Here is a 23,172-nt window from a genome sequence, read left to right as displayed (position 1 = left end):
TGAACTATGGGACTGAATAAAGGAAATAAGAAAAACCATTTTCAAATGAAAAGAAGTTTAGAGTTGTGGCATATCTGCAATTCCAGCTCCTCAGGAAGAGGACATAAGAGGTTCATGGTTTGGGGTTGGCCCAGGTAAAGTTAGCAGGAAACTCTGTATCAGAAGCATAAATAAGGAAATGAAAAGGACTGAGGTAGAACACGTGTCTAGCAATTGTGAGGCCTTGAATTTAATCCCCAGTATCATCACACACACACACACACACACACACACACACACACACACGATCATTGTTGGGGCTGGGAGTTTGGCCTAGTGGTAGAGTGCTTGCCTAGCATGCACAAAGACCGGGGTTCAATTCCTCAGTGCCACATACATAGAAAAGTCAGAAGTGGTTCTGTGGCTCAAGTGGTAGAGCTCTAGCCTGGAGGAAAGCCCAACGACAGTGCTCAGGCCCTGCGTTCAAGCCACAGGACTGGCAAAAAAAAATCATTTTTTAAAAGATTAAGGCAGTCTACAAATTAGTACATTATTTGAAAATTTAAAATAGTAAATTTAAAAGTCATTTTGAAATCATTAGGGACATATCCAATCTATAAAAAGCATTCTAGCTGAATGATTGCAATCCTAGATACTCAGGAGGTTGAGATCTGAAGATCATGGTTCAAAGCCAGCCCAGGTAAGAAACTTTGTGACACTCTTATCTCTAACAAACTCTCAAAAAAGCTGGAAGTGGAGCTGTGGCTCAGTTAGAGTGCTAGCCTTTAGTAAAAGCAGCTCAGGGACTGCACCCAGGCAGAGTTCAAGCTCTAGGACTGGCACAACAACAACAACAACAACAAAAAAAAAAAACACAAAAAAGCATTCTAGCACAGCTTTCCTTTCCTTTCCTATTGAATTCCATTCTCTCCTAAAGACCTGAAATTGAAATCCTTGCTCATTAGTCGGGGCCAGTCACCAAGGACAGATCCAGTAGGTGTTGACACAGGAGACAGAGGAGGAAGATTACTAAGCAGGGAGAACACTTAGAAGAAATTGGTTAGACAAAATGAAGATTGGCACAATCACCTTCTTACCCTTTTGTCTTGTTTCCACTCTGTGTTGAAATCTCTATACTCACCATTCTATTCTGCATTCCAAGACCACTGAAACATCCTTGTTATTTGTAAAACATTTATCTAATATATGTGACTTCAAAGATAATTATTTTCTCATTGCTTTACTATTTAAGCAATATGAACTGGTACTTTTTCACAGGTAACTATATTCAAGGTGTCACCTCCACCTATCTCCTGATTTTCATTTTTTTTCCAACAGAAAATGTTTAGGAAAGTCTACTACTTCCCTTAGGTTTAAAGAATAATTGTAACCTATGCCTCCTCCAGATTTCCTTGTAGGGCCAAGATACCATTCCTTATAAATTTGGAAACCTAAATACAACTGGACTAAGTTAATAAGAATTAGAGAATCCAGACTGGTGCTGATGGCTCAAATTTATAATCTCAGCCACTCAAAAGGTTGAGATTTGAGGACAGCAGTTCAAGGTCAGTTCGGGCAGAAAAGTCTGTGAGACTCTTATCTCCAATTCATCACCAAAAGGCTAGAAGTGGAGCTGTGGCTCAAGTGATAGAGCACCAGCCTTGAGTGACAGTGAGACGCTCTGAGGTCAGGCCCCAGCTCTGCCATGCCTTCACTGTGTGGTTTGTGGCTATTGTGCCTTTGTGCACCTTAGGAAAAATTGGGACAGCAATCTTGTTACTAACAAAACAGTGGTTATGAGAAGTAAATGAGGTAACATTTATAAGGCCTTTAAAATGCCACAAGTAAAGTGAGCTTTACTTGATTTGGTAATTAACTATAAGCAGAGGGCCCCTAAATCCTGGAAACCGGTGGAGTGGGATGCAGAGGGGCTGTGAGAGCCTCTGGTCAGTGGGTCCTGGTTGGTAAGCAGTCAGAACCCATCCATGAGGATAACTGGAGATGGGCGACCTGCTCGTCCTTACACGGCTGTGGAAAGGCTGGCAAACGCTTAAGACACCTAATTAACGTGTCTGGGAGGTAAAAACTCCGCAACTTCACTTGCAAACCGAGGGACAGCACACTGAGGGAACCGGCTGGGAATGGAGAACTGAAGCCAGGCGCCAGGGGCTCACGCCTGGAAGCCTGGCTACTCAGGAGGCTGCGATCTGAGGATCGTGGTAGAAGCCAGCCAGGACAGAAGGTCCCCGTCCGTGAGTCCTTGATCTCCAATAAACCACCCCCCACACACAAAGAAAAGGCTGGAAGAGGCTCTGTGGTGGAGCGGCAGCCCTGAACCCAAAAAGGGCTCAGGGTCAGAGCCCACGCCCAGAAAGAAGACCCAGGACGCACCCCCCCAAGAAAATAAAATAAAATAAAAAGGGAGCTGAAAAGCGAGCCGGGTGGCACCCTGGGGAAACAGACGCAGCGCCCTCGTCCGCGCTCACGCCCCAGCCATCCCAGTCCTGACTTGGGGCTCCCAGAGGAGGGCGGCGACTTGGGGAGTGGGGGCCGCCGTCGTCGCGCTGCGGTGGCCCCGCAGCTCCACCCTTCACGCGCCCTGAACCTAAGGCGCGAGCTGGGCTCGCCTGGCACCCCGGGGTCTCGCCGCTGGTCGGCCTCCCGGGGGAGCCTGCGCTGGCCGGGCAGAAGCTCCCGGGAGGGAGCAGGTGCACGGGCCCGGCGCGCTCCCGGAAGGGAATCTGGCACCGAGTCTGAACCAACAAGCTGCCCCGTCCCGCGCCGAAGCGGGAGAGAAGTGCGGAACCCCGCCCTGGTCACCGCTCAGGTCTCACGCTGTCTGCGGCGATTTGGGGAATCTGCACGACCGCGGAGTTCCAACAACCAGGCCAAGATGCCAGGGCCTCACCCTCCGTCCTGCGCCGATCTCCCGGCGCCGGACCAAGGTTCTCCGACCCAGAGCCGAAGGCGGCGGCGGGACCCGGGCCTTATATCCCAGTGGATGGCTCCGCCCACCACGTACCTCAGAGGCAAACCAGCCAATCGAAAGGTCCTTCCGTCCTGGCGGGAGAGGGAGAGTTCCCTGCAGGGGCGTGGCGGGGTGACGCACGGTGAGGGAGGCCGAGGACACGCCCCTTGGAGACAGACCAGCCAATCGGAAGGCCCCTCCAACCTGCCAGGGAAAACTGGGCCGCAGGGGCGGGACGGGGTGATGGACGGCCACGCCAGCTAGGCGTGGGACTCCGAGGACACGGAAGAGCTCCGTGTAAGACCAGCGGGGCAATAATAATAATAATAATAACCCAGAAAACAAAACAAAACAACCACAAAAGCCCGCAGGATCAGTTCCACCCACCAAGCCTGGCTTGTGCGGTGGTGCACCTGTTACCCCAGGGATGAGGGAGGCAATTTAGGTAGGAAAATCTCCCTGCAAAGCCAGTCCTATCTGAAAAATGAATCACGCGCACACACACCGTTTATGGTGGCCGGAAAACCTGCCGACCCTAGCGAGACAGACACCGTGTGTTCAAACCCCAGCTCCAACACCCCTCCCCCGCATGGCGTCCAGACTCCTCTCTCCTCCCTCCCCCCAAAAACGTCCAGAAGCACCAGACTTCTGAGAGTTCCTGACGTTTCTAGTTTCGCCTCCTGCTCGCCCTCTCTTCCTCTCCCCCGCCGAGTGGAGATAAGGATGTGAGCCTCCCTTCGTTCCCCAACCCCAGGGCCAGAGGCCAGGGTGTCCCCACCCCCCGGGATTGTGAGCTGAGCGGGGGTCCGGGGACAACCTTGGACTTCAGGCGCAGAACCCCGGACCAGCTGCCCGCGGTCGACCTCCACGCGCTGCCACATTGCTGTGCTGCTATTCTGATTCCTCTGTAAGCTCGTTTCGTTCAGCTAAGTCCTCTGCCTTGGCAGTGAGCCTTCCTTAGCTGAGCCAGGGGTGCTAGAGGTGTCCCCCGCCCAAGATACAAAAGATGTAGCCCTCCCAAGATCCAAGAAGTTCATCTCAGAATTAGCTAAGACCCTTGTTGTCATCAGCCATGAGAGCAGTGTTTGTGAAGAGAAAGTGCCAGCCGCCCTGGGAATGCCCGCACTGTAAACTGTGATGCCAGGTGGGCGCTTACAGAGACAACAAAGGCGGAGACCACAAAGCCCTGCACGGACTGGACCTCATATGAAGACAATCCTGTCTGTCACTTTGTCCTGTGTTCCCATGAAAGCCAACACTTAACCCTCTGCCTGGCAGACACTAAAGAGAATTGTTCACTGATCACAAAGCCAAGCTCTGAAGACATAAAACAAAATGAAAAAAGGGTCTCATACTTTTCTTCCTTATTATGAAAGACAGAAAAGAAAGGCAAAGCCTGCTAGGAGGCAGGGATGATACCCAGAATAAATTCCTCAGGTCATGAAGCAAGCCAAACGCCCATGGCTCATAGCCCTAATTCTAGGTAATAAAAAAAGAAGTGTGGGGGGTGAGAGTTTGGCCTAGTGGTAGAGTGCTTGCCTAGCATGCACGAATACCCAGGTTCAATTCCTCAGTATCACATACATAGGAAAAAGCTGGAAGTGGTGCTGTGGCTCAAGTGGCAGAGTGCTAGCCTTGAGAAAGTCTAAGGACCATGCTCAGGCCCTGAGCTCAAGCCCAGGACTGGAAAAAAAAAAAGGTTGGGGAGCTGGAGGATTGGGGTTCAAAGCCAGCCTGGTCAGAAAAGTCCTCACAATTCCATCTCCAATGAACCAGGAAAATCCTGCATTGGGAGTGTGGCTCAAATGGTAGAACACCAGCTGGAAAAGCCAAATGAAAGCAAGAGACCCTGAGTTGAAGGCCCCAGTACCAGCACATGCAACAAACAAACAAAAACCAATACGAAAGAATTCAGTTTTACATTATTTTTCCTACCAATCTGAATTTGAGAATTCTTTTTTCTTTCTTCCCCTTACCAGGTACTGAAGACAAGAATCTGGGAGAACAATCAATCAGAATTCTTACCTTCTGGTTTTTGTGGATTCCCCCAGGAACACTCACAAGCTCCAGAACAAGAGGAATAACCCAACCCTTTATGATTTTGTCCTCTCACCAAACACTGTACAGGAAGCAAAATTTTACTTCTGTCCTCTTAAATGTTTTTGGCTGAGCCTGAGAATTAAAGTGACATATGAACAATTAACAAAAGAAAAGCATACAGGTTTTGCCTAAGTGTGCAATGCATGCGTTTTCCTCTTCTGCCTTGAGGAAGAAAGACCATTCAGATGTCCTTCTCATAACTGCTGTTCCTCACTTGCCTTTAGTTCAAAATAATGCCAAATGACACATTTGGGGAGGGTACCACCTTTCATCCCTTAGTGTCTTCCAACAATCAGAGATTTCTTTGACAGATCTGCTGGTCACTGCCATGCCTTTCACCCATGCTAGCACCAATCTGTGGTTGAGTCCCCTGAAATGTTGCTTCCTGGTGTTACCTGTGTTTTATGGACTTTGTTTCTCCCTTTGCCACCCCTCACCACCTTCACCCTCTTCCTCTCCTGTAGTCAGGAAGAAGCTGCTCATGAAAGCATCTGGGATTTAAGAAGCTCTGCTAGGGGCCGGGAGTTTGGCCTAGTGGTTAAAGTGCTTGCCTACCATGCATGAAGACCTGGGTTCGATTCCTCGGTACCACATACATAGAAAAAAGCCGGAAGTGGTGCTGAGGCTCAAGTGGTAGAGCTCTAGCCTTGAGAAAGTCCAAGGACAGTGCTCAGGCCCTGAGTTCAAGCCCCAGGACTGGTAAAAAAAAAAAGAAGCTCTGCTAGTCTATCACTCCTCCCTATTGAAAGGCCAGGAAGATCATCTGTCTCTAGACTGCAACCTAGAACGTGCCCCACCTGCCACATGGGAGCCCTCAGTATAAGAAGAGGCAAAATGATTATAACTCAGCAACAATATATCTACCAATGGATTAACAGGAGAAATGAGCCAGTAAAAGTACAGCACAAATGCATCCCAAATCTTGGAGATCCTAGGGCAGCTCAGTGTCATAAATCAAGCTTATCTGAACACACTCTTTTGTGTGTGTGTGTGTGTGTGTGTGTGTGTGTGTGTGTGTGTGTGTGTGTCTGTCTGTCTGTCTGTCTGTCTGTCTGCCTGTACTGGAGTTTGAACTCAGGGCCTTTCACTCTCAATTTTTTTTTCTGCCAGCTAATGCTCTACCACTTGAGTGACACCCGTAATTCAGCTTTTTTTTTTTTTTTGCTGGTTAATTAGAGATAACCTCTTGTGTATATTTTTGCCTGGTCTGGCTTCAAACCTCAAGCATCAGATTTCAGTCGCCTGAGTAGCTAAGATTATACTATTGGTGCCTAATTCCTCTCTTGAGTGGGTTTCTCCATGCCAGAATTTCTCCTTAAAAAAAAAAGTTTAGAGCTGGGCACTGTGGCTACTCAGGAGTCTGAGATCTGAGGATTGCAGCTCAAAGCTAGCCCAGGCAGTAAAGTTCACGATTAACCACCAAAGTGCTAGATGTAGAGCTATGGCTCAAATGGTAATTGTTAGCCTTGAGCAAAAAATACTCAAGGACAGTACCCAGGCTCTGAGTTCAAGTCTCAGAACCAGTGTGTGTGTGCCAGCGCGCTCACCAAATGCTTTTGAAGGCATGCTACCACATGGAGAAGTACCTGCTTTAGTCAGCTACTGCTATGTAACAAGTAACCTTAAGAACTCAGTCATAAAGCAAAGGTTTATTTCTTGATTATGTGTTTGGGGTTTGTTGAGCTTGGCTCTAGCCCATGAATTGAGTTCAAGTTGGGTTCCATGTCTCATAGCCTCTGTGTACATCACAAATACAAACATTTCTTGGCCAAATCAGGTCACATGGCCAAGCCCGCATCCCAGGATTAGGAAAATATCTATAGCTTTAACATAAGGCTCTACAAAGGGCATAGATGTTGGAAGAGATGAGCAATAATACAATCTGTAATCATACCTCTCAAGAAAGTTCAATGGACAAAAATATTTATAGTGTTGATTATACACTTGATTATAACTATGTGAAAGTATTCTTCTATGAATGAAGAATAGAAATAAACACTCAAAAAGGAAAAAATCGCTCTGTCTGAATACTGAGACACTTGAACAACTTCTTTCCCCTTTCTCCATTTCTCAAACTTACCTAGTAATATATTACTCTCCTTTTCATCATTCTAAACACTTCTTATCGTAGACAACTCTTATTTATCTTATTTATTTTAGTTTAGTTATGTGCCTGTGTTGCAGCTTGAGCTTAGGCTCTGGGTGCTAGCCCTTAGCTTTTTTACTAAAGGCTAGTGCTCCACTACTTGATCCTCAGCTCGACTTCTGGCTTTTCTGCTGGTTAATTGGGGCTAGCTTTGATCTGGATCTTTAGATCTCAGTCTCCTGACTATAAGCATAGGTACCAGCACCCAGTGACCTTCTTTTATTAAATAAATTATTTTATTCAATAAATAAGGCTATGTAGAGGTAGAAGTGAGAGACAAGAGATGCCAAAGTATTTGGAGAGGCAGTGGGTAGATGGGAGGTTTTGGTGTTCAGTTCATGAACACGACTGCCACCATAGGTTTAGACTCACCCTCCAGTGCTAAACTCCAATTTAGCACTCCTTACAGCAAACCTCTGCTTATAGAATGCGCAGATTAGCAAAGCCCATTGGTCTCTACAGTCCTCATCATAAATTAACAGAGTGACAATTTTTTTGGTAGTCGTGGGGCTTGAACTCAAGGCCTGAACACTATCCTTGGGCTTTTCTCAATGCTAGAGCACCACTTTCAGCTTTTTCTATGTATGTGGTACCGAGGAATAGAACCCAGGTCTCTGTGCATGCTAGGCAAGCACTCTTACCACTAGGCCAAACTCCTGGCCCCCAGAGTGACCTTTTTTAAATCATGTGTTGGTCTTTTGTGAGCTCAGCTATCATAATGCTGTCTCCTAAGACACTGATCTAGACTTGGTCAAATGCATAAATCAAATTCTGGACATGTAAACTTAAAGCCCACAATCTGCAGGAGACGTTAGTCACAAAATGGGCCAAGTAGGCTGGAGTATATCAAAAGCACCAGGAGACAAGAGGTACAATCAAGGATGTGAGTGGGAAACTAAATCAGGATGTATGAGGGAAACTCCAGGAACTGGTGTGATTTGAAAGCTGTTGGGACAACTCACTGAGGTATCTGAGCAGAGGATTTCATAAAAACAGCTATTGGAGGATAACTCCTCCAGAGGGCAGCATAAAAGCTGGATTGAGCTGGAGGAGGCCACATGGGACCAATGACACAGGTGTTCTAATTGTGCAGAGAAGAAAAGTGGAACGGGAAAGAGCAGGGCCACTGCAAATAAAGTGAAGAAGGAATCTCAAGAGGCAGCTCTGTGATTCGGGGCCTCACAGTTGAACCTTGATTTTCTTGTTTGCAATAATAAAGAGGAGTAGCTGACACCTATGTAGACAGAGAGATGGATTCCCAAGCTGTCCTCTTTTCATAAAGCAGATAGAGGTGGCTAATGGCTCTTGAAGCAAAGCAGAGCCTCTGAAATTCTTCTGGCTGGACACATTCTGAACTAAGCCCAAACACAATATTTCTTTGTAGACCTGAGAACTGCTGAACACTGTCTAAAACAATGTGGTTGTCCTGACCAGCTACAGCCCTGCTGAACTCTACCTTTATCGTGTTGTGAGTGTGAATCAATTTCATTTCTCTTAGCAGTGCGGGCTCATAGCGTCCTCTTTCCTCCTGTCTCCTGCACAGGATTGCTATATCTTTGGGCAGATAGCCCCAGTGGAATAGGCTGTGACATTTCTCTGCCACATACTTCACTATTTGTTCCATGGTCATTTGGCTCTTGATTTCATACACCCCAGGAAGAGCCTGGGCACACATGGCTTTCTTATAGAGAGCTTCCTGGAACAGTGCCACGGTGTCTGGAGACACACAGGAGGAAGGGTTTTCTCTGATCTTCTCCATTTCTTCTTTCATGACTTCTGCTATTTCCCAAGCACAGTGGATTCCACTGGAGATTGTTCTCCGAGGAAACTGAGCAGAAGGAGGCGGGAGGCCACTGACCCCTGCATGACAGACTTGGAAAGGGTCTAGGAAAAGCCAGAGGATCCCGTGCTGAGGGGCTTCGCTTCCATCCCCCTTCTCCTCAGGGTGAGTGATTTTCCTGGCTTTCTGGTACCAATCTTCATATTTACCACAGAAATTCTCTATCTCATCCATCACTATGTGCTTAATCCTTGGGAAATCTCCCTGAATGAACATGTTTCGGGTCACGGCATGGAAGGGAGTTTGCTGGCTATCATAAAGAAAGAGAGAACAGCGTGTTAGGCATAAAATCAAAGGCAACAACAGCTGGAATTGGAATCTGAGGGTTGGATTGGAATCAGAGGTTAATTCTCCCTTTGCAGGTGGATTCATCAACTCACTAGTGTCAACACCAAGAAATGGCTATATTGACAAGTTACTTGACAGAATGTAGAATCTTAAACCCTATCTTTTTTTTGGCTTTTTTTTTAAATTAAAGAATTTATTAACATTGATTTTTTTTTTTTTTTGCCAGTCTTGGGCTTGGGCTTGGGCTTGAGCACTGTCCTTGGACATTCTCAAGGCTAGCACTCTACCACTTGAGCCTCAGCACCACTTCCGGTTTTTTTCTGTGTATGTGGTACCGAGGAATCGAACCTGGGTATTCGTGCATGCTAGGCAAGCACTCTACCACTAGGCCAAACTCCCGGCCCTAACATTGATTTTTACATCATATTTCAAATGACATGTTTAACAAACAAGTGTTCAAGAAGGGAATCTCTACATTAACCCCTAAATTTATCAAGTATTTACTTCAATCTGTGTGTGAAATGTTCATTATTACAAAAGAGGTAGGAGATTTCATTATCTCTATTAGTAGTCCATTATTTTTTGCCAGTCCTGGCTTGAAATCAGGGCCTGAGCACTGTCCTTGTGCTTTCTCAAGGCGAGAGCCCTACCATTTGATCCACAGAACCACTTCCAGCTTTTTTTTTTCCTATGTATGTGGTACTGAGGAATCGAACCTGGGTCTTCCTGTATGCTAGACAAGCACTCTACCACTAGGCTAAACTCCCAGCCCAAATAGTCCATTTTTGCTACTTCACAGTCCTTGAAGACAAGATCCTTACTGCTAAAGGAAAGTTCAAAAGTAATTTATATTAGGTATTATCATTTCTTTACTTTCTGTTCTTTTGTAGAGCTGGAGAGCAGTCACCTAGAGGTATATCACAATCCTTTTTAATTGTTTTGGTCAGTTGTAGGGCTTGAACTCAGGGCCTGGGCACTGTCCCTGAGCTTTTTTTTTTTAGCTCAAGGCTAGTGCTCTACCATTTGAGTCACAGTGCCACTTCCGGCATTTTCTGTGTATGTGTTACTGAGGAATCCAACCCAGGGCTTCATGAATAGTTGGCAAATACTCTACCACTAAGCCACATTCCCAGCCTTGTCTTTTCTAATTTGAATTCACATGTTCCTATAGATTCCTTGATTTTATATGTGTTATTTCTATGCTTTGATTTTGAATTATTTTTGTGTTCCTCCAGTTTGACTTGTGTGGGCTCCTGAGTAGCTAGGATTACAGACGTGAGCCCCTGGCAAATTCAATCCAATCTTGTCTCCAGCTGCTCTCCCTTTGTCCTTCCTCTCTCCTTACCATTTGGGATCCTAATCTTACAGTCCCAATGGATCTCCCTGGGAAACAGCAGGCAGCTATGGACCCTGGGCCAGGAGGACCAGGAAGGCATCAGACCTATGGAAACTCCTGGGAATGAGGGAAAAGACCTTTAGGCTAACGAGAAGGGAGCTGGGGAAAAAGCCACCAAGGAATCTCACACTAATACAACCGATTTTACATTTTAACAGGAAGAGCTCACAAACTGATAAAAACCACAAAGTTTATAGTTCAATTCGCACCAGTGAAATGGCTACTATTCCTCTCCTGTTTTTGGTAGCAGAGTCTTTTTGTGGTTACCCGACTTTGGTCAGCTTCTGGTCTTCCAGTGCTGCTATTACTCACCAAATTTCCCCCAAACACACTGCAAGTACATGACATGGCAGAGTTGAGGGTAGTGTCTGATTCAAAACACAGAAAATCCAAAGCCAAGCTTCTCATGAAGCACAGGAAGCCAAAGTGGAGATGGAGTGTCTTCCTTTTTGGGCCTTTTAACTTTATGAGCAGGGCCTTCTTTTTTTTTTTTGTCCGTGTGGAACTTAAACCCTGGGCCTGGGCATTGTTCCTGAGCTCTTCAGTTCAAGGCTACCACCCTACCCCTTGAACCACAGCACCACTTCCAGAGGCCTTCTTTTTATACTGAGGTTCTCAAGCAAAGACAAAGAAAAGATTCTGTGACTGCTGAAATTAACTTTTGGAACCTAGGCAAAAGGAAATTGCCTTTTACTGTATCAGTTACAATTACAAAAGGTAAAGAAGGTCCCTGTAGGTTTTTATTTATTTCTGTTTATGAGGAACTAGTGAATTGAACCCAGGGCCTCATACATGCTAGGCAAGCACTCTACTTTTAAGCCACATTCCCAGTTCCTGAGAGTTTTTAGAGCTGTGAAAGGCCATTCTGGATAAGATTACAATGCCTGGGCTGGAATTTGGCCTAGTGGTAGAGTGCCTGCCCAGCATGCATAAAGACCCGGGTTCAATTCCTCAGTACCACATACGTAGAAAAAGCTAGAAGTGGTGCTGTGGCTTAAGTGGTAGAGCTCTAACATTGAGAAAGCCCAAGGACAGTGCTCAGGCCCTGAGTACAAGTCACAGGACTGGCAAAAAAAAAAAAAAAAAAAAAAAAAAGCTTAATGGCAAACATAGTCCTTAGCACAATTTAAAAGATCTTCCAAAATTTATTATCTACCTCATTTCCAACATCACTGTCTGGCTTATACCCACCCTTACTACTACTGTCAGACCTGTCATTCTGGTCTGTAGTGTCTACATGCCTTTGAACTTGCTGTGTTCTTTAGTTAGAAAGTCATCCTTATTTTATTTTATTTTTATTTTTATTTTTGCCAGTCCTGGGCTTGAGCTCAGGGCCTGAGCACTGTCCTTGGACTTTCTCAAGGCTAGAGCTCTACCACTTGAGCCTCAGCACCATTTCCGGTTTTTTCCTATGTATGTGGTACCGAGGAATCGAACCCGGGTCTTCGTGCATGCTAGGCAAGCACTCTACCACTAGGCCAAACTCCCGGCCCCATTATTTTATTTTTTTTGTAGCTTAAGTTGGCCCCAAACTTTCAACCCTTCCAGCCTCTTGAGTACTGCAATTACAGGTATATGTACTGCCATGCCCAGTTTTCTACTGCTTTCTTCCCTCTTTCTTTCTTTGTTTTACTGGGGCTTGAATTGACTTTTTTTTTTTTTGCCAGTCCTGGGCCTTGAACTCAGGGCCTGGGCACTGTTCATGGACTTTCTCAAAGCTAGAGCTCTACCACTTGAGCCACAGCACCATTTCTGGATTTTTTTTCTATGTATGAAGTATCAAGGAATCGAACCCAGGTCTTCATGCATGCTAGGCAAGTACTCTGTAACTAGGCTAAACTCCTGACCACTCGGCTTGAATTTAGAAACTCATGCTTATTTGGCTGATATTTTAGCATTTGAGCCATGCCTCCAGCCCTGCTTTTCTGCTGGCTATTTTGCAGAACCTAGAGAAACCTTTCTGCCTGGTCTAACATCAAATCTTTATCCTTCAGAATGTAGCCTCCAAATTAGCTAGGATTAAAGGCATCTTTCACTAGTGCCTGACTTGTACTGGTTCATTAGGAGTGTGCCTAAGGGTCTCTTTCACTGAAGAGTAGTTGCTGATCTAGCCTAAAATGAACCTATCTTTATATTATTATACATATTTGTGTGTGTGTGTGTGTGTGTGTGTGTGTGTGTGTTCTAGTCCTGGAGCTTGAACTCAAACCCTAGGCAATATCCCTGATCACTTTTCCTAAAGGTTAGTGCTCTACTACTTGAGCCACAACTCTGCTTCTGGCTTTTTAATTTTTTTTCCAGTCCTGGGGCTTGAACTCAGGGCCTGGGCACTATCACTGAGCTTCATTTGCTCAAGGCTAACACTCTACCATCTGAGCCACACTTACCACTTTTGGATTTTTTTTTTGCCAGTCCTGGGCCTTGAACTCAGGACTTGAGCATTGTTCTTGTGCTTTCTTTTTTCTTTTCTTTCTCTTTTTTTTTTTTTTGTGGGTTATGGGGCTTGAACTCTGAGCCTGGGCACAGATTCAGGCCTGGCCCTGAGCTCTTCAGCTAAAGACTACCGACCTACCCCCTGGAGCCACAGCCCTACTTCCTGTTTTCTAGAGATTAATTGGAGATAAGAGCCTCAAGGTCTTTTGTGCCTGGGCTGGCTTTGAACCTTGATCCTCAGATCTCAACCTCCTGAGTAGCTAGGATTACAGGCATGAACCACCGAACCTGGCTGTTCTTGTGCTTTCTCAAGACTAGACCTCAACCACTTGAGCCACAGCATGGCTTCCAGCTTTTTTTCCTATATATGTGGCACCAAGGAATCGAACCTGGGTCTTTGTACGTGTTAGGCAAGCGCTCTACCACCAGGCTAAATTCCCTGTCCCACTTCTGGATTTTTCTGTTTATGTGGTTCTGAGGAATCTAATCCAGGGCTTCATGCATGCTAGGCAAGCAATCTACCACTAAACTATATTCCCAAGCCCTTCTAGCTTTTTTCATAGTTAATTGGAGATAAGAGTCTCACAGACTTTTCTACCCAGGCTGACTTTGAACCTCAATCTTCAGATCTCAAGTTCCTGAGTGCATAGGATTGCAGGCATGAGACTTAAATTATGTTTTTAATAGTAAGATCTTCTAACATCAGATGTAACACAATGCCTCACGTATGAAGGGTGCTCAAAAAAGATACCTGGAAATTGTCACCTTTATAATAACAATTTTTTAAGTTTAAGTGAACAAAGTGGGGGCTGGGAATATGACTTAGTACTGGGGCTTGAACTCAGGGCATGGGCACTGTCCTTGAGCTTTATCATGGCTCTACCACTTGAGCCATAGCACCATTTCTGGCTTTTTTTCTGTATATGTGGTACCAAAGAATTGAACCCAGGGATGACTACATGCTAGGCAAGCACTCTACCACTAGGCCACACTAACAGCCCCTTCAGCTTTTCCACTCACGGTTATCATTCTACCACTTGAGTCACAGCTCTATTTCTGGACTTTTTGCTGGCTAATTGGAGATAAGAAGCATGTATGAGAAACCCCAGGCACCAAGTTCAAGCCCAAGAACTTGAAAAATTAAAAAAAAAGAAAGAATCACGTGGACTTTCTTGTTTGGGCTAGCTTCAAATTGCAATCCTTAGATTTCAACCTCCTGAGTAGCTAGGATTATAGGCATGAGCCATGTGCACTCAGCCTCCAAATTTTATATTACAATTTTCAATTAAATGGAAAATACAAGTTACTTTTGTGGCACTCTTGTAAAGATTAAGTAGTTTTTGTTTGGTTTTAGTGTAGCAAAACTCTCACCTCACCAGCTCCTTGAGGGAGTTGCTTTCACAAACATAGAGGATCTCGAGTGGTTCACAACAGAAAAAGTCTTTCATTTTCTCCATAATCTTCACGATGAGGGCTGTCTTCTGGGTTCCTGGAAAGCAGTGGATGAACAATTCTGGAGTTTCCTGAAGGCTCTGGGAAAGCAACTCACATTGTTCTGCCACCAGCAGGTTGAAAAACTCATAGCCCAGGCGGTCACTCAGAAGAGACGTAGAGCAGAAGGAGATGACCACAAGGGCTTGTAACATGTCCTCCACTTCTTCTCCACTGGCCAGCCTGTAGGACTGTGGGTAGTACACAGGGAATTCACAAGGTCTTACTGGCCAGCTGGTCAGAAGTGTCGGCCTTGGAATGATACACGCCTTCCCTGTGTAGCCACCCTCAGTTTGCAGTTTCTGCTTCAACTGCAGGGCAGTGTCTTTGGCATATTGAAGGCCTCCCATCCTGTCAGGGTCTTTTAAAATAGTGTAGAGTACCAGCGGGCTGTTAACTGCTATCAGGAGTGCATCACACAGGACGTTCTCCTCTTTCCTTAAACCAATATCACTAGCCCAGCTTCTAGAAAATATCACAGCCCCCTGAGAACAAGGATAGATCAGTGCTTTCATGAATTGCTCCAGGCCTTCATGATCAGAGAATAACTTCTGACAGAGGGATTCTGGTTGAAATCGTATCTCTTCTGGTGTCACTGAAAATTCAAAGGACAAAGTTACCAAAATTTTCAAAAGTATAGAGAATGGTTAAGTGCAGATGGTTGTGGCCACAGAACTATGATTTTCCTCGCTCCAAAGGCAGCATCCCCTTAGCATGGCCCAAGGGTACAGGAATGGTTCCATATCTGGCAGCTCTAACCCTAGAAAATCTGAGTGGGGCCTTCACAGAACCTTTTCTGTAACTCCAGATGGTCCATGATTTTTTTTTTTTTGCCAGTCCTGGGCTTGACCTCAGGGCCTGAGCACTGTCCTTGGATTTTTCTCAAGGCTAGAACTCTACCACTTGAGCCATAGCACCACTTCTGGCTTTTTCTAAGTATGTGGTACCAGGAATCGAACCCGGGTCTTTGTGCATGCTAGGCAAGCACTCTACCACTAGGCCAAACTCCCAGCCCCTGATTTTTTTTTTGTCAGTCCTGGGGTTTGCACTCAGGGCCTGGGCACTGTCCTTGGACACTTTTTGTTCAAGGCTAGCACTCTGCCACTTCCAGCTTTTTCTGTGTACGTGGTATGGAGGAATCAAACCCAGGGCTCTGCACATTCTAAGCAAGCACTCTACCATGATGCTACCCTCCTGGCCCTGGCCCATGATTTACAGGAAGTTACTGCTTCCTCCTAAAGACTTTCTAGGTAATTGATACTTTGTAGGAAACTAAGACTTTTCCTTTAGAACAACATTTTTTCCCCCAAAGATTTATTTCTTCATTGAGATTGAGTAATTACATATATTCCACAGTACTGTGGCATAGTTAGCTAAAACCGCAAAAACATTTTAACTTTCACAATAATTATCGTCATCATTCTAATTTACAAAGCTTATAAATGATGAAAGATACACACACCTCAAGCTTTACATAAGAAAAAAGTTTAACTATTCAAATATTAACAATAAAACTATTTCTTCCAGATTGGTTGAGTTGTACACTTTTTTTTTCCCTCTTGCTTAGTATTACTAGAACAGCAATTTTTTTTTTGCCAGTCTTGGGGTTTGAACTCAGGGCCTGAGCACTGTCCTTGGGCTTTCTCAAGGCTAGAGCTCCACCACCTGAGCCTCAGCACCACTTCTGGTTTTTTTCTATGTATGTGGTACTGAGGAATTGAACCCAGGTCTTGGTGCATGCTAGGCAGGCACTCTACACCTAGGCCACGCTCCCGCAGACCTAGAACAGCAAATTTTTAATGAGCATCAATTTGTAGGAGACAATTGAGAAACTCGTGAATTTTTTTTACTATTATAACTAGAGAGATGGTAATATTGCCAAACAGCCTACTATGTACCTGGCATTCACCTCTCCCTTACAAAGAATTATGTCATTCAAATGCCAATAGTGCTAAGACTGAGAAACTCTGCTTTAGTAGAAGTTCAGATGACCTTGTGGCTCTTTCTGAAGGCCAGAAAGCAGTTCTTAAAGTACAGACCTAAGGAATGCCTTCACCCTCAGATTTAGAGAATGAAAGATATATGGGACTGGAAGCCAGGAAACAAATGTAAGTATAGTGATTATGGGACCTAAGAAACATATATAATATATAATATAAAGTATTATAATATGTAGTATATATTATATATAGCATATATATTATATAATAGTATATATAATATATAGTATGTGCATGTATTATATACTATGATTATAAGTACATGACAGAATGTGCAGCAGTCATATATTATATAAGACACATTATGTTTTACTATCATATTAATATATTATTTGCGTAGTATTAATCCTAAAAGAATATAGAATACATATTATGCACTATAGAATAATTATTATATTGTATTATACATTATTATATTGCATATAATTGTATAAGTATATGTAGCATGTATATTCTATATAATATGTTTTAAATAATATAATATTAGTGTACATTATGTTGTATATTCCAGACATCTCATGGTGTCTGGAAAGTTTTTTTTGTGGGCTTGATCTCAGCCTGGACGCTTTCCCTCGGCTCTTTAACTCAAGGCTACTACCCTACCCCTGGGCCTGCGTGCTGTCCCTGAGCTCTTCAGCTTAAGGCTACCACCCTGCTCTTGAGCCAAGCCCCACTTCCTATTTTCTAGAGGTTAATTGGAGATAAGTGTCTCAGGTCCTTTTGTGCTTGGGCTGGCTTTGAACCTTGATCCTCAGATCTCAGCCTGCTGAGTAGCTAGGATTATAGCTGTGAGCCACCATACCTGGCCTGGCAGTATCTGGAAAGTTCTATATTTGATCCCTAGGAAGAAACTGACACCAATTCCTCCCAAGTTAATTGCTTTGTGCCTGATCCTTTTTGCAGTGCTGGGGATCAAACCCAGGGTGTGCACATGTTTGGCAAAAACTATGTACCTCTAGAACTATGAGTTTCATAGTTTCCTACGTCATTTTACAAGACAAATCATCTGTACTGCTGAAATTAAAAGGAAATGCCTGAGTCTGAGTTGGGCCTGATTGAGCCTGTCTCAGTTAAGCAAAGCAAAGCAAAGAGAGGAAATACCTGGAAACACACGTTGTTGCAGATCCCGCTTCAATTCCAGGACTTTTGTGGGATATGCAGGGCTTCTTGGTACAGAGGAGGCTGGTGAAAGCAGGTGAGCACTGTGGTCTGTGGCCAAACTGGAAGGACCTAAACAATAACATAGACGTAGTTTCAGCCAGGCCTGGTGGCTCACATCTGTAATCCTAGCTACTCAGGAGGCTAAGATCTGAGGATCTTGGTTCAAAGCCAGCCCAGGCACTAAAATCCATGAGACTCTTATCTCCAATTAACCACCAGAAAACCAGGGGTGGGGCTATGGATCAGGGGTAGGTGGTAGCCTTGAGCTGAAAAGCTCAGGGACAGCACCCAGGCTCAGAGTTCAAGTCCCAAGACCGACAAAAAAGAAAGAAAGAAAGGAAGGAAGGAAAGAGGGAAGGAAGGAAATAGTTTCAGACATAATTCAACATCCAAGGTGAAAGAACTCTTTTATTTATTTTTTTTTCTTTCGGTCATCTGGCTTGAACTTAGGGCCTGGGCGCTATCTGTGAGCTGTTTTGCTCAAAGCTAGAGCTTGACCACAGCTTTGAACCACAGCTCCACTTCTGTCTTTTTCTGGTAGTTAATTGGAGATAACAGTCTCACAGACTCTACTACCTGGGCTGGTTTCAAACTATAACCATCAGATCTCAATCTCCTGACTAGCTAGGCTTACAGATGTGAGCCACCAGTGCCCCACTACAAGCTGGGTTTTTTGTTGTTGCTGTTGTTGTTGTTTTTGCCAGACCCGGGCTTAAGCTCAGGGCCTGAGCACTGTCCTTGGACTTTCTCAAGGTTAGAGCTCTACCACTTTGAGCCTCAGCAACACTTCTGGCTTTTTCTATGTATGCGGTACTGAGGAATCGAACCTGGGTCTTTGTGCGTGCTAAGCAAGCACTCTACCACTAGGTCAAACTCCCAGCCAAGTTGTTTTAATTGTGCAGTTGTTTAGGTCTTCATCCAAACATAGATGGTTTGGAAAGCATAGGATATTTAGCTTGAAGTAGTGGGCAAGGAAAAGGAAGATGGAGAGTGCAGGAGGAGAAAGTGGAGAGAGAGATATCTAAAAATTTTAGGATAATAAAAAAAGAATTATTATAATCACGCAAGTCTTGGATTCAAACTTGTTTTTTCCAGTTGTGAACATAGTCACACTAAGGCAAGCTGATAAACTCAGTTTGGTCTTTAAGTCCTTCAGGTAGAATTAGAAATCACTGGATGATTTCTAAAGCCAAGTGGAGTGGCTCTCTCCTGTAAATCTAGCTGCACAGGAGGCTGAGATCTGAAGATCTCGGTTCCAAAAGCCAGCCAGAGCACTACAAAGCTGTGAGACTATTATCTCGAACTAATCATTAGAAAACAGGAAGTGGGACTGTATCTCAAAAGGTAGGGCGGTAGCCTTTTGCTGAAAAGCTCAGGGACAGCACCCAGGACCAGGCCCTGAGTTCAAGCCCAGTGACCCCCCCACACACACAAATCATTGGCAGTAGTACTCTGGCTCAAGTGGTTGAACATTAGCCTTGAGCAGAGAGGCGTGGGACAGCACTCAAACCCTGGGTTCAAGCTTCAGGACCAGCAAAAAAATTAAATAAATAAATAAATAAAATTTCCAGGCACGGTGGCTCATCCCTGTAATCCTAGCTAGTCAGGAGGCTGAGATCTGAGGGTTGTGCTTCAAAGCCAGCCAGGGCACTGAAGTCCAAGACACTCTTATCTCCAATTAACCACTAGAAAACCAAAAGTGGCCCTGGGGCTCAAGGGCGAGGATGGTGAGCTGAAGAGCTCACCGACAATGCCCAGCCCAGAGTTCAAGTCCCACACCCGAAAATAAATAAATAAATAAATAAATAAATAAAAACCACCAAGACTATTCCAGTCAGGGAAGTAGGAGGAAGTGCCAGGCATCCTCCCGCATGGCCTTCTCCCAGTCCAGTACCCCTGTCTGCAGCATTCCCCACATGACAGTGCTCCAAACTCAAGGACTTAATATGTCAGCTCCTAGTGTTACCAGAATGCTTCAAAGTCCTCAAAAATACTTCCCTGGAAAGACTTAAGGCAGAGTTATTCTTAAACAGCGTTTCTCTGAAAACGAGCAAGATGATTCCATTTAGGAAAATTGCCCTGCAATTTTTTTTTGACTAGCCTTTGCAGTGCATAAAAAGGAAATCTCACTCATTCATAGCAGATGGTATACTATAACTTTCCCCAAGTAGCCTGAAATCCACCAATTGCTTGACCCCAGAGAGATCAGATTCTTGCCAGGACCCAGTGGCTATGCCTACAATCCTAGCTACTTAGGGGGTGAGATCTGAACACCGAGGTCCAAAGCCAGCCCTGGCAGGAAAGTCCATGAGATTCTTCATCTCCAATTAACCACTAGAAAACTGTTAGTGCATCTCTGGCTCAAAGTGGTAGAGTGCTAGATTTGAACAAAAAAAGCCTAGGGACAGCGTCCAGGCCCTGAGTTCAAATCCCATGACTGACCCTCCCTCCCCCCACCCACCCCAAACAAAAAAAAGAATCTGAGAGGGGAAATCCTGTCATGGGAGAACATTCAAAAGCAAAAATAATAATAAGTAAAATTTAAATAAATATTATTTAAGATAAATATAGGACAATACCCACAAAAGCAAAGGAGAAGGCTCCTCCCTGTGGACAAAACAACGATTCCTCACCTTCCTCTTTACCTGAATGAGCATCTAGCATCTTGATCACCCACTGCTCAGCTGTCAGCCTTGTGACAGAATTTTCCTTCAGGATCCAGGAATCCGGAGCCCCTGCGAATACCACACAGCAGAAGGGCTCTACTCGAACCACACAAACATAACCATACAGTGCATCTCTTTGGTAGATATTTATGATTTTGGTTGTGAACTTCACCTTGGGTTTCTCATGGCAGAAGTGATACGTGGGCAACCTTTCTATGCAGTTTTCTATTTCTTTTTTCAACAAATCAGGATTCACTTTTTCGCTCTTACATCCAAACACTTCTTTGCTCTTGTTATCAACCCCAATAATTAGGTATCCCCCAAGAGTGTTAGCAAATGCAGAAACATAGTGAGGTAGACCTTCTTTAACCCGGGGGACAATCTTTTTGGTGGTGAACCTTTTCAACTCCACATGTGTTGACTCCGTAAAGTTGAGCTTCTCCTTATACTTGAGTCTATCCCTTTCAAAGAATTCTGAGGCAGCCACCTTCATATTTTCCTCCTCTTGAATGTATCTGTTTAAGATTCTCTGAGGAGGATGTAAGACCAGCTTGCTTCTTTGAGCTCTAGACGCCTTCTCCCTAAGAAGCTCTAGGGCACTGCTAGAACTCAGGTTGATAGCAGAGGTCACATCTCTCCGATATAAATTGGAGTGTAAGCTACAAATCTTCACTGGGAGGTTCCAAACATCTGGGTTCCAGGCCTTCACAAAAATAAAGAGAGTGTTTTCCTGCTGTGTGTAGTCAAGGTATTTCTGTGAACCTGAAGGCAAGAGCTTCTGAAAGGAAGTTTCTAAATCCAGTCCCAGCCCATGGCATTGATAATTATAGGTTCTATCCTCAATCTCTGCCTTAATCACACCCCCTCCAGAATTGAGAAGTGCACAGATAGCCTTGATGATCTTCAAATTCTCATTTCTTTTCAAACAGCTATTGCTCATCTTCTTCCTATTCTCTTCTCCAAAAGTGACTCTGCCCACTGACACAATCTTCTCAGCAAAGGACATTTCTAGATCAGCCTGAAGGTTTTCCATCTCAGCGGCCCTTCTGAGCTCCAAACAATGACAGAAAGGATTCCTACAAATAATGACAGAGATGTTGTTTCCACCTTAGAGAGAATTTCAGAGATGATAATGTTTTCCTTGAAGCTGTAAGTTATTGAGGATATATTTTGACATTGGGAACAATACTACTCATTCCTAACAAAAATGTCCTTAACCTTTTTATTGTAGCGAGAATAAGCATGGATTTAAGTGTAGTTTTCTATTTCTTTTTTCAATAAATTAGGATTCACTTTTTCGCTCTTGCATCCAAACACTTCTTTGCTCTTCTCATCAACCCCAATAATTAGGTATCCCCCAAGAGTATTGGCAAATGCAGAAACATAGTGAGGTAGACCTTCTTTAATGCATAGATTTTTTTTGTCAGTTGTGAGACTTGAACTCTGAGCCTGGACGTTGTCCCTGACCTCTTCAGCTCAAGGCTACTGTCCTATCCCTTGAGCCACAGTGCCACTTCTGGTTTTCTAGTAATTAATTGTAGAGATAAAGTCTCACAGACTTTACCGCCCAGGGTTGGCTTTGAATTGTGATCCTCAGATCTCAGCCTTCTGAATAGCTAGGATTACAGGTATAAGGCACAGTGTCTGGCTAGATATGCATAGATTTAAGTTCTCAATATTTTGCCATATGAGAAAATTTCATTGCTGAAATAGTCTAGTCTTCTATTAATATCAGGAAGCAGTAACTTTGAGGCCAGAACAGTTATTAAAGAATAAGTTATAGCCGGGCATTGGTGGCTCATGCTTGTAAGCCTGGCTATTGAAGAGATTGAGATCTGAGGATCATGGAGCCAGCCCAGGCAGGCAAGTCTGTGAGGCTTGTGCCTCCAATTGACTGTTAAAAGGCAGGAAACAAAGCGGTGTCTTAAGAGGTAGAACATCAACCTTGAACAAAAAAAGTTAAGGAACCCAAACCCTAAGTTTAAGTTTCAGTACACACACACACACACACACACACACACACACACACAGAGTACAGTATGTTATTAGAGAATATGCAGAAGTATAAGTTGAAATCAGAGCCAGGCTTGGTAGCTCACACCTGTAATCCTAACTACCCAGGAGGCTGAGATCTGAGGATCACAGTTCAAAGTCAGCCCAGGCACTAACGACTGTGAGACTCTTATCTCCAATTAATCACCAGAAAATCCAAAGTGGCATTGTGGCTCAAGGGGTAGGGTGGCAGCCTTGAGCAGAAGAGTTCAAGGACAGCATCTAGGCCCAGAGTTCAAGCAGAAGAAGCAGAAGCAGAAGAAGCAGAAGAAGCACAAGCAGAAGAAGCAGAAGAAGCAGAAGCAGAAGCAGAAGCAGAAGCAGAAGCAGAAGAAGAAGCAGAAGAAGAAGAAGAAGAAGAAGGAGAAGAAGAACAAGAAGAAGAGGAAGAGGAAGAAGAAGAGGAAAGGAGGAGAAGGAGGAGGAGGAGGAGGAGGAGGAAGTTGAAATCAAATGATACTTCTATTCATGTTCCAAAGGGGAAAGAAAAAAAGTAGTAGAGAACTAAGGGAGTGTAGAAGATCTTACTATAAAAAAGACTGTAGAGGGGCCGGGAGTTTGGCCTAGTGGTTAAAGTGCTTGCCTAGCATGCACAAAGACCGGGGTTCGATTCCTCGGTACTACATATGTAGAAAAAAGCCAGAAGTGGTGC

At 44.4% G+C, this 23,172-nt stretch overlaps 1 protein-coding gene across 1 annotated transcript; it reads right to left on the bottom strand.

Moving 5' to 3' along the window:
• Positions 1 to 8,427: 8,427 nt before the first annotated feature.
• Positions 8,428 to 21,501, bottom strand: LOC150052018 (protein SLFN14-like). Its single transcript, XM_090351531.1, has 4 exons — positions 20,448 to 21,501; positions 17,743 to 17,871; positions 14,522 to 15,236; positions 8,428 to 9,283 (listed from the first exon to the last, which is right to left on the bottom strand). Exons 1-4 carry the CDS (start codon positions 21,499 to 21,501, stop codon positions 8,428 to 8,430), a joined length of 2,754 nt encoding a protein of 917 aa, XP_090207657.1.
• Between the last annotated feature and the right edge of the window lie 1,671 nt (positions 21,502 to 23,172).

The sequence above is a fragment of the Megascapheus bottae genome, chromosome 17 (assembly GCF_031878675.1).
Source record: "Megascapheus bottae isolate mThoBot1 chromosome 17, mThoBot2.hap1, whole genome shotgun sequence".
NCBI lineage: Eukaryota > Metazoa > Chordata > Mammalia > Rodentia > Geomyidae > Megascapheus > Megascapheus bottae.
This window is presented reverse-complemented; position numbering and strand designations above follow the sequence as displayed.

Coding starts and splice junctions, on each gene's coding strand:
- LOC150052018 (XM_090351531.1), bottom strand. CDS start 21,501: ATGGAAAACCTTCAGGCTGATCTAGAAATGTCCTTTGCTGAGAAGATT. Junction 15,237..17,742: donor GCAACAACGTGTGTTTCCAG/GTATTTCCTCTC, acceptor TTGAATTTTCAG/TGACACCAGAAGAGATACGA. Junction 9,284..14,521: donor TCCCTCAAGGAGCTGGTGAG/GTGAGAGTTTTG, acceptor TCTTTATGATAG/CCAGCAAACTCCCTTCCATG.